Raw genomic sequence first — 15,000 nt, 5'->3', positions numbered from 1 at the left:
ACACCATATTATTTGCCTCCTAATATGAACTTTATTATCATTCCTTTCTCAGCAAATTGCATATTGGATGGTCTGCATTCCCTGGCTGTATGCAGAGTTGCACACGCATGTTTTACATAACTTAATAAAGAACATAAAGAATAACAGTAAAGAAGCTTCTTATGTTGGTCGCAAAATGATGAGGTTGAAAAGGTGTTCTCTATAGTGTTGACTGTATATATCTAGAGGCTATACTTCCATAGTTCCATTGTCAGCACCACCTCTATGGATATGCAAATATATTTTGTTGCAAGTGTTCAGGTAAGCTGAAGCAACCAGGGAAATGTTAGATATAGCCAGTTGTCCTGTTGTCATAGATCTATTTATATGCTTGGCTGACTATTGCATCATATCATTTGTTCAGGCAGCCACTTTATAAAGTAGTTTGTATGGTGGAATGAGATTATGAATATAACTAAATGTAATGGAAAGCGGGTGACTTCAACACAAAATACTCCACAATACACACACACTCCTTTGATGGATATAATAAACTGCAACGGTGTTCAATGACATATATTAAATGTTCATTCTTCATATCCACCTCAGGCTTCATATTGAAATGATGGCCCCTGTTTAAATTATGTCTTCAGTGAGACGAGACCAGAGTGTTTATTGTTGTTTCTATGGAAATACTAATGATAATACAGATCCATTGTAATTATAAAAAGCGCCCGCGTCAGGTCTTTTCTAGTTACGGTCTGTCTGATCAAAGGGCAGAGCTAACATCATATTTACATAGAAATTGGAGCTCTCACACAAGTGCTCGATTTCATTGCTTCTAGCTTTTAGGGATTACAATTTTTTAAAGAAAGACATTCCTTATTACAAATTTGCATGTAAAGAATAAATGGCTTGTATTGAAGGTGCTGAATAGGAATAAAATGAGAATTGGGTCTAACTTAATGTTTATGTATATATTTCATCTCTTCAAGGTTGTTGATACCATCCTTCCTCCACTGACTTGTCTTGCATTCAGTAAAAACGGTAAGGCAGCTGTAATATATTATCTCTATGCTTACATCTGAGCCGCGGATAGGCCTACTGGCAACAGGTGCCTTAGTGGCAATTCCCCTGAGTATCTTGCTTGGCACACAGTGCTACATTATCAATAGATCAAAGAGAAACCATGGAGGCCCTTGATCTAAAGCTAAACGCTAGGAGGATATGCATACTGTATCTTTCTTCAAGTCGACTACATGATAGGTTTTGACTTGTATCTATGTCAACCATCTCTCTCCTGCAGAGGATCTATCAATACTGTACTGTAGCTTGCTGGATCACTCACTGTGTGTGTGTGTGTGTGTGTGTGTGTGTGTGTGTGTGTGTGTGTGTGTACTGTAAGCTCACCTCTGTCCCCTGTGTTACAGTAGAGTGGCGGGTCGTCAGCTTGCGGGTGATGTCAGAGATCACACTGCTGCTGCTGAGCCAGGAGGCCGTGGAGGAGGGAGAAGAGGAGGAGAGGAGAGAGGAAGGGGGAGAGAGGGAGTGCAACACTTCAACTAGCAGACTGCTGACTCTCATTACTGATGCTCTCCTTCCACAGTGAGTCTGCCTCCCCTTGTCCTCTCTCTGCTCTCCCCACCCTTCTCCCTCTGCACCTCTGTTCCAAACCGCTTCTAACTCAAAACCAGCTCATTGAGAAGCACTAATGATGTGGATTCATAAAACAAAAACAGAAAGACCCAGCTCCACTGTGAATCCCTGTCTGTGTTTGCAGTGTATGGAGGGAATGATCTGGCTTGATGAGTGAGAGTTGTGTGTAGCTATGTATTACATGTCTTGTTCCTCAGATTAGGGATATGACAGAATAATTTATTCCTCTCCTATTTCATTACACAGTCTTCTTTTGGGTTAAATGCACCAACTGATTACCATTCCTCTGCCTTTCCTAGCCCAGTTTTGGGTGTTCAGTGAACAGTGGTGTTTCTCCTGTGTTCCACAGATATGAGTCCATCCTGCTGGAGCCTGACCCAGTCCCAGTCTACGCTCTCAAACTGCTTGTGTCTCTGACCGAGCACAGCTCACCTGTCATCAGGTGTGTGTGTGTATATGTGTGTATATGTGTGTGTGTATATATGTGTGTGTGTAAATATTATTTTGTGTTTTTTGTGATGATGTCTCAATAAAGTGCAAAAGTCATATCCAACCATCTCCAGAGAGAGAGAGAGAGAGAGAGAGAGAGACTAACCAATGAAATAATATTAGCTAAGTCACCAGAAGTCATAGTTTGTTCAGGCCAGTGGCAAATGGATTATTGTTATTGCTCACTGGCATCTGTTTGCATGTTGTTGCTCACTGGCATCTAAACTGAGTGTCCTAAGAGAACACCATTTCTGCGACAAGAAAACACGATTACTTCTGATGAATATAAAGCAATCATTCAATTAAAAAGTGAAATCCCTCACACTGGACACAAGGTCATTGATATTACCATTGACAATCCATTACATGTTGAATTATTCAGCAGGCTTCAAGAGATATGGGACATGGGGTTTCATTCATATGTTGATCATGTGCAACTTTTCCATAACACCTCCATGTTGAGGGGATTACCGACAGTGGCCTCTTGTAGGAAGGAACATGGAGCTCAGAGTCAGGACCAACACTTCTCTCCCTCCTTACTTAATAACACTGTAGATATCTCACTGTAGCTGCAGGGCACAAACACAGTGGCTCCCATTTAGAATGCAGCTCACACTCTGGGTCTTTGCTAGGGCCATTTCCCCTTCTCAGCTCACTCATATGAATGACAGTCAAAAAGTAGCTGCCAAAAAGCATACATATATTCACTATATAGGAAATTGTCAATTAAAGACATTAATTACGGTTGTTATCAACCGACCACAAATACCCCCGCCCCCCCATCTGCTTTGGTACGTCCTTGAATAAGAGCTAGACTGGGTAATATAACGTTCAACCTATTCCCAGAGGTAGGTGTCCCCTGATCCCTAGCAGTCACAGGCAAGTGATGAGTCACCCAGGCGGTAATAGGACCTGATGGATTGGCTAAGGCAGGAGCCGACATGTATCTCCCCGCCGTGTCTGAGTAGAGGAATGGATGTAGGGAGGGAGTGGAGGGGGGGTGGATGGATGGAGGGTGGGAGGGAGGGAGGGAGGGAAGGAGAGCCGTGGCCTGGCCTGGCCGGGGAACGCCACTGATTCATTGATGATTGGGCGTGTCCGGGACGGGTGGCTGATCTGTGATGGTAGGTAGCTACGGCAGTGATCCATGGCGGAGAGAGAGCAGAGAGAGGTGTCACCGGTGCACATGGGAGAGGAGCGCGAGCAGACAAAAGGGGGAGGTGGGGTTAACAGCTCTCTGGGGAGTTTAAAAAGAGCCTTTCACCAGTGCCAACACATGCCTCAGCACTCTCTCTGTCATTCTGCTCAATGGCCTTCAGATCAGACTTAACTACAGCATAAAGACCAAGTACTTCAGAAAGGGATTCTGAGAATGTGATGTCCTAAAGCAACCCACTCACTACCCTCTGAGGACTGATGTTGTAGGTAGCTACTGTTATTACTTTCCTGGGTTGTATTTACCATAGATATTAGAGTTGGCATTGGAGACCGTACCGTCTGAGGTAATGGTAATGCTCTCTCTGTGTGTTTGGGATTTGGTTCTGCAGTGTGATTTGAGTTATTGATCCATCAGTTTGGAGGAAGGCCAACCGTACAGTAAATGAGGGGCTGCTGCACCCCTGATGGTAAAACTTGACATAACTCAGAAATGCAGAAGGACTTCCTCCTGCCTCATATTTCAATAATAGCCTGGTGCCTTTAACCATGTTCCCTCATGTTCGTTTTGTAGCGAGGCAAAACAATTTAGAAACCCACTTACTATTTTGACATACACCAACAGATATACATTGTTGACATGTTGGTTTGTCCTGTAGCAGGTTCCCATTGTGTCCCTAATGGTTCCTCTTGCCCTCTCCTGAGTCTGAGTGTGTCTCTCTCTCTGAGCTGCCAGTTGAGGATGTGATGATGGACACCAGCTGGGTGCTCTTTAATGGCGTCTCTTATCTCAGACACGTCCACACTGTCATTTCTCACCGCGCTCCAATGCACCTCCCTCCACATTGTCTCTCTGGCACTGAAAGAGTGAAACTGAACTATTCAAATTGATGTCAGCAATCTGCTACATACTCCTGTTAGTATTTCCCTTGTCTGAGAGAGCTATTACATTTACAATGAGAAATTAAATTGCATTTGCCACTGCTTGATAAAGTCCTAAAAAAGTGCAGACCTCTCTCTTGATGGGTTCTTGCCTAAATTAGATTGCAAATTGGGACATTAACAGGCTACATACAAGTATGTCTTTCCCCTCATTATCAGGTTTGATACAAGTTCAAACTTTCCAATTATCTGAACCTTTGGCCGCTGTTGCCTTTGTGTGGGCTCTGTCTGCCTATGCATGCTCCAGCGTGTGAGCAAAAACCAGTGCTATCTGAGCAAACACTTCTACACTGATTCCCAGAAATGTAAAAAGTGCTTTTATCCCAGCGGAAGCCAACTGGCTGCACAGCTATGGCTACGCTACCGCTAATAAAAAAGATAAAGAGGTTAACTGAGGTCACGCACGGACAAGATCAAGGCATAAGCCTTTATGCTGCTTCACTTTCTTTGACTTCAGTTTGATATAGTGATGTTGGTCAACATTGTTGTGCTGGTAGCCCATGCAGAGTGAGTGTGATTGGTCAGTGAGGCGCACAGGCGTGTGGGAGAAGCCTGGGAGCACCAGGTGTCCTCAGTGCCACCTGTGCTGCATGGAGTCCTCTGCTCCATGCTGATCGGAGTGGACAGCGTTGTGGGAGCGCTGTCTGTGGATAGATATCTGAGCCCTGGGTCTGTGTGTGTGTGTGTGTGTGTGTGTGTGTGTGTGTGTGTGTGTGTGTGTGTGTGTGTGTGTGTTGTTTTTATTTGTGTGTGTGTGGGGGGGGGGTTTCATACAGTATTTGTTTGTGATTAGTCCTGACAGCTGGTGTATAGTGTAATGCACATTCTACTTCATACTGTCACTGGTTAGTCTGAGTTGACTGGGCTTGACCAGGCTCACGCTGTGTTGGTCTGACATTGGCCAGTGGGAGTCCTGTCTCAGTCCATTCCTGAAGCCTCTCTGACAGCAGAGGTACACTAGACTGGAGCACAGTCTCTGACAGCAGAGGGAGAGGAATGTCAATGTCTACAGTACCTGTTTTGTTTAGTATTTAAGCTACCAGTATGTAATAACATGTGTCCATACAGGTAATTGATGTCATATTTAACCTCAATTGATTTACTTGTAAGCTATTGATAACTATCAATGTTACGTCCTGGTCTTCCATCTGGCGTAGGAAGCCGTGGGGGTTGGTGGAGGTAGAAATCAGAGGGGCCAGCACGTGTGTTTCGATACTATTCCTCCATTCCGTGCATTACTAAATCATCCTCTTGACTTCTGCCTCCACCAGCCTCCCCTAGTAGGAAGCGTATCTAGAGTAGAATAGCGCATCATTGGCCATCGGAGGAACTGAGTGAGAAAAGAGAAAAGTGCTTTTTAATCTAGAAATGGTGCCAGACTCCGAAAGAACATGTGATAGAAGTTAAATGTCACAGTCACATTGTGCCCTTAAGGAAGCGTGGCAGGTAAATCAGACACCTACTCCAGCAGCTCTCAACTTCATCAGGTTGTAAATAAGATCAAAAGGTTGTCTGCAGCCATGGAGATCGTGAGCATAGCCTCTCTTATTATATGGCGTAGCGTCTTCAGGCTGCCTGACATTTGCCTGTGTAAATGCCACTTCCCTCAATACCGCATCTACATGACAGCTTTAGTTTATCTTCCTCATACGTGGTTAAGATCAGCCTATCGATTCTGGACTGAACGGATTATGAAGTGAAATGTGGTGTAATATACTGTGACGCATTGGGTTTCAATGAAAGATCCCCAAAAATACGGACATGATTTTGACTGTCTTGAATAGGCCTACATTTCCTTCTAGAGCTAATGGGAGTGGGACATGTGTGGCGTAGGCTATAGTGTCTCTCAGCATTACACTGATGCAGCAGCGTACTACATGCACTGATGCACTGTACTACAGCCTTATGGAATGCTATGGTACTGGAATGCTAACCAGACAGGTTATTTACCAGACACTGCGATGCCACCCTGGAGTTAGACATGATTTGTCTCAATAAATATCCAGCCATTTCCCTAACTAATGGCTGACATTAGAGCTATGGAAGTCATCACGGACACGGCTGTTCACTCAGCGGCAGCAACAGCACAGTACAATGTAGCGTTACTGGTACACAGGACGCCTTCACTGTGCCACGACGGCCCAGCTATTTGCTCTACTCTGTCACCCTGTCAGCAGATAAAGTGAGCCCATTCATCAGCTCTTGTTCCACCACTGTCCCTGGAGTAATGTGTAATTACGACCCGGGCCCCACTTCGCCTCTGCCCTCAATATTGCTCTGTTGTTGTTTTATGAGCACAATTTAATCTTAATGATGTGTCCTTCCGCAGGGTCGTAGAGATAGATGGGGAAATGTTTGTTTTCTGACCTGAGGTAATGGGGAGGTCAGCGCGGCTCTGAGATGAACATGATAAGAGTTGAGGGTGAGAGGAGAGAGAGGAGTGAGGGAGGGAGGGAGGGTGTCTGTCACAGATGAGAAGATAGATGAAGGACAAGGGGAGACTGCTGTTCAGCGTGGAGTGAGCGGTTGCACAGCTGCAAGTCTACCTTTTTCAAATAAAATTTCCCTACAACAGTATGTTTATGAAATGTTGCCCTTGCACGATTACTGCACAATTACACCAATGTTAGTGTCGTTGTTATGTCAGATTTTGGTAGCTAATATTTCAATGGTCACATTTTTCTGTAGTTGTCAGATTGTCTTGACTTCTATGTGACGTTCAACCTCAAGAGGATCTCTCCGTGGTTAATCATAGGCTTTTGTTGTCCCCACTGCAGTTTACTTGGCAGATTTCAAGTATTTACCCTTATCTTGTGTGCTGCACAATGGTTTGGCTGCTGTGTATAAGCTATGCTTAAGAAACACTTGATGGAAGCCTACGGTATTTGGAGGACGTTGTATGGTAAACTCGAGTAGGTTTTCCTGGCCATGCAATATATCATAGTTATGTAGAGAAACCCCTCTAATCCATTTGCTATGGGAGACCTCCAGCTAATTTAAATGTAGCCGTTTCATTTTCTTTGAGCACCTGTACATACATGCAGTAATTGGTTGTGAATCAAAAGGCTTAATCAATAAGAGTGGCAGAGTCATTTCCAATAAAGACACACATTACTCCTCGCTAGCTGAGGTGTTGTAAGGCTCCTTTTCTCCTCAGAGGATTAGTCAGAGGTCGTTTTCTCAGATGAGTGATCTGAGCATTCACACTGCACTGCTCCTATACAGTGGGCCTCAGACAACAGGCCACCAATGGCCTTAATGAAGATTAAACGTCCCTGCTGCGTGAGGTAATCAAATCGTTGTGTCTCTCCTCCGCAGGCTCGTCAAAGACAGCCGGATCCTACCTGTCGTCTTTCAAGTCATTGCGGTAAGAGCCACTTAAAGGTTTTTCTATTTGAATGTTTTCCTGGACTGCTTTGGTGAGGATTTATTAATCACCTCTGCTTGGCTTTTCATTTCCAGCTTGGGTGAAAAGCTATCACAAAAATATAAGTGGTTTGTCAAATTCCCACCAGCTACTGTACTGTGCTCTCCTCCATCTTAAGAAGGGCCTTAGGTGTAAAATAGTGCAAAGGAATGTTCGGATGAAAGTGATATTACAAACCTCCCAGTTCATTCCCCTCTTTTATCCTCTGTCATGAAAATATATGACTCACATTGGGTGGAGAAGACTTTCGGCTATTGGAACATAATTCAAAGTCTGTTTTGTGGGGGAATTCTGCTGGGCCAGACATTTTAGCTCGTAAAAACCCCCTTGCCTGCCGGCTTCTCTCTCTCATTTCAGGCAGAGCCCGTTTTCACTGCCCGTTTGCTAGGCTTTATTGATTTATTATGCAAATGAGGCCCGGTTGGTGATGACCCATCAGAGTGCATGTGTAATTGAGTGACAGAGCAGCCGTTGGAGGGGCTTTGGTTAATGGAGTGAAAATATGAAGTTGTCCGCCCCCCCCCCATATCCCTCAGGCCCCCCCATCCCCGCCACCCGTCCCCCCCATACGGCAGGTTACATATTCATCAGACCAGAACGCTTATTTCCAGTAAACAGTCAATTCCCCCTTGACCTCAATCTTTCTCCTCAGCACAGTCTTTAATGAATGTATCGCTTGGTTGACTTCTTAGCCAAGATGCCACAGCATGTAAGAACACTGAATAACTTAGCTCTTAGATTGATTGTTGTTATTGTCTTCACAGATTGTGTTGCTTTCCACAGCTCTCCTTAACATCTTTATTAGTTTGGGGTATTAGAATGGAACGTGTGAACGTGTGATTCAAAGACTGTTCTTCTAATGCATGGGAAACTAATGCATGCAGTGTGTCACCCAGATCAAGCATTTAACTACTGCTCTGTCCTATAAAGCACCGGTCAGCCCCCTATGAGATGCAATAATATCCCTCTCCAACAGTGGCCTTTCTCTCTCTGTGTTTACTATTGAGAGGCTTACCCATGGGGGACGCAAGCAGGCACTGGTCTAGAGGTAAATAGTCAACAGGATAAACTAATCTCATCTCACTCTGACTGCAGCCACTTTAACCTGTCATGTGTCTGGCGTGGAGTGGCTTCTCCATTAAAGCCTGTAGGATTGTATTGAATTGTGTTTCCATGGCCATAGCTAACTGCAATAATGGTTGTCCACCCATTTACTTTTAAGTCCAGTTCAGCACTTTCACAGACTGGCTGATTGATTGAGTTCAAAGACTGCATGAAAGTGGTCTGAGGACCAGAACCCTAATGGAGATCACTAATGAGTGTGGCGAGGAAGCCAATGTGATTGGCAGTGGCATTGATTAGGTTTGGCCACATCAGCAACAGCAGCCTGATCCTTAAGCAAGAGCTGAGGGAGGTTAGCTCTTATGAGGGCCCCTACGCTGTTAGCTCTGCCATCTCAATCCAATGTCTGGAGGTTTTAAAGCCTGTTGGTTTTTGCTGCAATGGAAAATTCTTTGTTTTAAGGCAAATGGCAGCGTGAAATAAACATAAAGGGAAAAAGGGTTTCCCCTCACTGTTAGACAGAGGCCATAGTCTGGCTTTACACATACTGTATTCCAGCATCTCTTCCTTCCCCTAATTCATCCGCCCCTGTCCATATTGAATTTGATGTCATCTGACAGTATAAATCAAATTGGAAGAAAAGCCATTTTGCCTGTAGGGGGAAGGTTGTCTGTCTGTCTGTCTGTCTGTCTGTCTGTCTGTCTGTCTGTCTGTCTGTGTGTGTGTGTGTGTGTGTGTGTGTGTGTGTGTGTGTGTGTGTGTGTGTGTGTGTGTGTGTGTGTGCGTGTGCGTGTGCGTGTGCGCGTGCGCGTGCGCGTGCGCGTGCGCGTGCGCGTGCGCGGGTGCGGGTGCGGGTGCGGGTGCGGGTGCGTGTGGGTGCGTGCGTGCGTGCGTGCGTGTGTGTGTGCGTGTGTGGGTGCGTGCGTGTGTGTGTGGGTGCGTGTGTGTGGGTGCGTGCGTGTGTGTGTGCTGAATGTGAGAGAAGAATAACAAGAAGAGCTCTGTGCACCAATTGCAAATGTTGCTGTTGCTAGTTGTTGGCACGTTCGCCTATCGAATTCTCATTAACGACAGCCAAGAAGAGAAGAAAAGGCTGCACTGCGACAAATATTGATCCCAAAACCAAATTACCTCTTGAAAAAAATGTCTAATGGCCGACTTAAACGCTAGCTTTGTTGTACTGCATACCAGAGTTTCATAGCTTTCCTGTGTGTTGGCGAACACATCATAGTTGTGTTATTAAGAAAGCCTTAATGCAGGACTACATATCATACTGAGTATTTACATGAGCTTTGAAGAAGCAGTCAAGCAGGTATAGATCTGATTCTGAGGTGTTTGGAAAGGGCCCCTGACACAGTTAGGTCCCAGACCACAGAGAGGCGTTAGATACAGAGTTTTGACAGAAAAAAATAATTTTTGGTTCAAACTGCATTCGGCCAGAGGCAGACAATTCTGTATTTGGGATGCTGATGAGATCTTAAGGCTTAGCATATAGATCATGAGACATGGAGTCAGGCTGCAGGCAACACAGTTTCATTACTGATAAGATTCTGAAATGAGGACATACTTTTCACAGGGGGAGGGAGACAAGTTTCAGTAGTAAGTTCATCCTCACATTTCACCATGTCTTTCTCGGGGTCTATGAAACAAAATTAATCTTAACCTTAAATAAGCTGCTTCAAGGATGCAGTCAAATACAACCTGTGTGTTTCACATGTATTTATTCATTAAGGGGTACTGGTATGCATGACCCCTGCACCTCTCTAGTGGGGTAGCTCCCAAATCAGGCGGAAAAAGAGATAATTCTAGGCCTTGAAATTCCATGGCTACTCGTCCAGGGGTCTGAAGAGAATCCCTGAGCTGCTGGTCCAACTCTCAGCCTGTCAGCCTGGAAAGCTGTGAACACCCCTCAATCTAGTCTCATCTGGGCCCCTAATTATGGCCCCCATTGATTTTCTGTGTATGTGTGTGGGAGTGGGGGATGTGTGTGTGTGTGTGTGTGTGTGTGTGTGTGTGTGTGTGTGTGTGTGTGTGTGTGTGTGTGTGTGTGTGTGTGTGTGTGTGCGTGTGCGTGCGTTTGTGCGTGCATGTTTACTCTGGCCTAGATATATAGCCCGTCTGAGCCCAGGCATTTCTTCTATTGCCTACTTATCATGCTCCTAATCACCCCCTACATCCTGCTCACTAGGTAATTACACAACCTTCACAACCAAGGTTCATCATCCCCCATATCCCAACGTAACCTCCACCCCACCACCCCTCTCCCCCACGAGCTCACCTGCGGCCTTGCAACCCCTCAGCTAGGTCCGTCAAATGGTTCCCTTATAAATAATAGATATTACTGCAAAGAACTGTGATTAGGGTGTTAAAAACAACAACAAAAAGTCTAAATGTTTAGTGGAGGCATTTTTTTTACGGTTATATGTTGAAACTATGAGAACATTTATTAATTTCTGCATGTATTCTGATGGCATATAATTGGCTTGGGCATTTGACTGCTCGATATGATTTTCTAACTTTTTTTAAGACAACCCACAAAATAAAATAATAGGTATGTCTGTTTGGGCATTAAAGCATTTAACTTAAAAGCTTTTTAATGTGAAAGCCTGTATGCGAGGCCTATGAAATGCGCTTGAGAGTGGGAATCTGTGTGTGTGTGTGTGCGCCCATGAGAAAATATGCAACCAGACTGCGTTATTGGGGGGAAATGAAAAATATGTATTACATTTTCTCATGACAAATTAATATTTCTGTGGTCAAAAATAGATAGGAAAGTTAACGTTTTTAGTTTTTTTATAGTTAAACATTTACACATTAAACATTAACATCCCTAGTAAACATATGGCTCTCACAAAAGGCAGGTTTGATTGAATCCTGCCCTAAGGTACTCAATATTAGAGGATTGGTCTGAACCATTCTTTATTTGACTTCTGCCATGCCCTTCACTCCTCATTTTTCTCTCTTCTGTTTTTATCCCTTGTTTGTTTTCCTCAGGAGCACCAGGACAATATTCTAGGTGGTATCATACAAAACACCATGGCTCTCCTCAGCAACCTCACTGGACAGAAGGACTCTGACTTCCAGCCCTTCTACCAACAAGGTGAACAAAAGAACGACTTTGGATGGAGTGAAATGATTGGGTTTATACAGTATTGCAATATATTTCACAGTTAAAACCCCTCTTACAAACAACAACAATAACCAAGCACAACTAGAAACAGCATGTATCGATTCCTCTCCTGTGTTTCATTACTGGAGTATGGTTTCATGCCATTAACGCTCCCTCTTGCTTTGGCCTCAGTCCGCTGATTGCATGGGGCCCCTGTAGTGCCTTAAGCCGGCTGGTTGTGTTGTGTTGTGTTGCGTAATGTATCGTAGTAGGCAGGCGTTTGGTCTCGCTGCAGCAGCGGTGGAGGGGGGAAGGGTGAGGCTGTGCTGGTGGCTATGTGAGAGGGAAGGAGTGCTGGAGTAGAGAGAGAGAGAGAGAGAGAGACCGCTTCTTGTTATCCCCCTGCTTCCATCCATCAGCAGCCTGGTCTGTGTGTTGCTCTCTCAGCCCCCACAGCCCAGATCAGCTCAGACGGCCCGCACCCGCCCGCTCTCTCTCTCTCCTTCTCTCCTTCTTTCTTTCTCTCTTTCTCTCCCTCTCTCTCTGTCTCTCTTGGTCTCAGTACTCATCTGATGCTATCAGCACCAGCTGCCGAGCAGCCATTTGTCTGCCTTCTCAACCCATTCCTTCTCCTCTGCCTTCTCCACCCCTTCCCTCTCCTCTGCCTTCTCAACCCATTCCCTCTCCTCTGCCTTCTCCACCCCTTCCCTCTCCTCTGCCTTCTCCACCCCTTCCCTCTCCTCTGCCTTCTCCACCCCTTCCCTCTCCTCTGCCTTCTCCACCCCTACCCTCTCCTCTGCCTTCTCCACCCCTTCCCTCTCCTCTGCCTTCTCCACCCCTTCCCTCTCCTCTGCCTTCTCCACCTCTACCCTCTCCTCTGCCTTCTCCACCCCTTCCCTCTCCTCTGCCTTCTCCACCCCTTCCCTCTTCTCTGCCTTCTCTACGCGGAATTATTGAATAATAGATTCCTTTGCTATGACTGTGTTGACAGTTAGGCTCTCTCTTGCATTTCACACTGAGAGATGCTGCCCTGATGGGGTTTTGCATGGGCCAAGGTGAGTCATAGATTCACGACTAGGCTTGACATTCAACATGCTCATAAGGGAAGAGGCACCTTGAGAGAGCCCTAATGAAATGCTCCTTCCTGTGACACTCCAGGCTGGTGCTGATACAGGCCTGGCTGTCTAGATGCTCTCAGCTAGACTTAGCCATGTGAGTCCAATGTTATTCCAGGAACTAAGGAGACACCTCTGTCAAATCTTTTAGCAATGCAGCGCAACAAGCCAAAGTGAATCATGCAGACAATTTGTCACCTGTTGTGTCTGATTTGCAGTCCGGGGGTAGTGTGGTTGGTCTAGCCTGGCACGGACTCAGAGGTGGACGCTGTTTAATTATGGATATGAAGATTATATACAGAGCTTGTACCTAATACATTTATATTAGCTGTATAAAGCTGGGGAGAAGGGAGGTGCGTGTTGTGAAGTTGTCAGCAGAGTGAGAGGAATATCACTACACAGAATGAACCTGTGTTTGGCACTTAGCTTGGATGCTCCTGCTAAGTGGAAGTTTTCCAATTGTTAGTCATATATTACTGTGGCACGACAAGCAGCACCCTCTCAGTCAGAACTGTATAATGCAGTGTTATGGAAATGGGTTGCAGGGGAGTGCAGATGTAGTGGAATCTCTGGCAAGGAAAACGTAGCCTGGTTTGTGTCAGTAACTGTATTGTGTCTCATGTAGCATCATGCTTGACTGCGGCCCCCGTAAATTATAGGTGTGGGTGTCAAAATGCTTTCAGGTTCATGGCTGTAATTGCTACTCTCCCGCGAGAGCAGAACAGGAAATCCTTACTCCTAACAACAAAAAGGCCCTCACACCTCCCCTCGCCATGTCAACCAATAGGAATTCCACTCCAGGGCTCGTTCAAATAGGGCAACTTCCTCTCTTGCCCTTCTCATTACAGGAGGGTCATTTGCGAGTTACTTTATGAAGTCAGCATCATTATGCACAAATCAGGTCCTCTTTTCAGGAAAGTGTTGACCCAGCACTAAATATAACCCTGGCAATTAGCGCTATCTCTGCTCAGCTCTGGCTCCAGCGTTGGCCCACTCCAGATCAGCTCAAGAATAGCAGGCAGGGGGAAACGGGCATAATTGGCTCTTTTAGGTGTGACTGCGAGAGAGCGGAGACGGGGACGCGAGCCGCTTGTGAGAGCCAGCCAGTGAGCAGGGGGAATGGATGAGATGAGTTTTATAATTGGCCAGATTTCCCAGAGTTGGAGATAAGAGACCTCTGGGAGTGCAGGAAGTGGCACAACAGTGAGAGCAGCCAGAGCCCAGGCTTGGATGTTAATGCTCTTTATTTCCATACCTGATTTCAAACACGCTGGGGCGTCGATTTGGATGCAAAAATGAAATAACATGATCATGGTTTTATGTTGGTTTGGACGTACAATAACAATGAAATAACATGATCACGGTTTTACTTGTGTTTTCAGAATATAGGAACCTAGTAGCTATTGTTTTTCTGAGCCTTGTTGAGGCTCTGTAATTTAATTGCTATTTATCCCTTTTCTATTCACTGAGGCTTAAGTTTGGTTCTTCTCAGGAATAGCTTCCTAAACTCGAAATGACAATGTCCCGCACGCTGTGTAGGCCATTCACCACGGTAATTATATTATCTGTGGCATTGTTGATATATTCATGAGTTATCTTCAGAAATGCAGAGAGGAACACTGACAAATATCTCCCTCCAAAAGACTGGAGTGCTAAACACAGATAAACAGTATGGTTGCCTCAGGTCATGTACAACACTTCCAGAACACTCATCCATGGAGGGGCTGGAATTTGCGCCAGTCCTCCTCAGCTGAGGCTCCTTGTTGCCGATGAGCCAGTCTCTCACCACTGTGGTGAGTGTATCTTAGCTGGCTTCTCAGGTGCACTCATTAGCATTATTAATACCCACTCCCATTTCACGCTAAGGCACGCTTATTAGACTAGTGCTAGCCAACCTGATAGGAGAATACCCACTTCAGGAGCCACACAGCACAGAGGCTCCTCTCTTTGCCTAGCACCAAACATCAGTATCGCAAAAGCTAGCAGCTGCTTGCTCAAAGCAACAACTATTGAATTCAGTAGGAATCCAATTCACCCCTATACTATAATAGTTCTGAGAGTTTTAA

The 15,000-nt window shown here is 45.3% G+C and overlaps 1 protein-coding gene across 1 annotated transcript in view; it reads left to right on the top strand.

Moving 5' to 3' along the window:
- Positions 1–15,000, top strand: part of ulk4 (unc-51 like kinase 4) — a gene marked incomplete at its 5' end in the record, with an annotated part of 65,072 nt that overhangs the window by 27,056 nt on the left and 23,016 nt on the right. Inside the window, 5 exons of the mRNA XM_083678937.1 lie at positions 975–1,026; positions 1,410–1,584; positions 1,985–2,077; positions 7,540–7,588; positions 11,705–11,810. Of these exons, the coding sequence (XP_083535063.1) occupies positions 975–1,026; positions 1,410–1,584; positions 1,985–2,077; positions 7,540–7,588; positions 11,705–11,810 (475 nt within the window). The remainder of the gene's footprint in view (positions 1–974; positions 1,027–1,409; positions 1,585–1,984; positions 2,078–7,539; positions 7,589–11,704; positions 11,811–15,000) is intronic.

The sequence above is a fragment of the Argentina silus genome (genome assembly GCF_951799395.1).
Source record: "Argentina silus genome assembly, chromosome: 10".
NCBI classification, from domain to species: Eukaryota; Metazoa; Chordata; class Actinopteri; order Argentiniformes; family Argentinidae; genus Argentina; species Argentina silus.
This window is presented reverse-complemented; position numbering and strand designations above follow the sequence as displayed.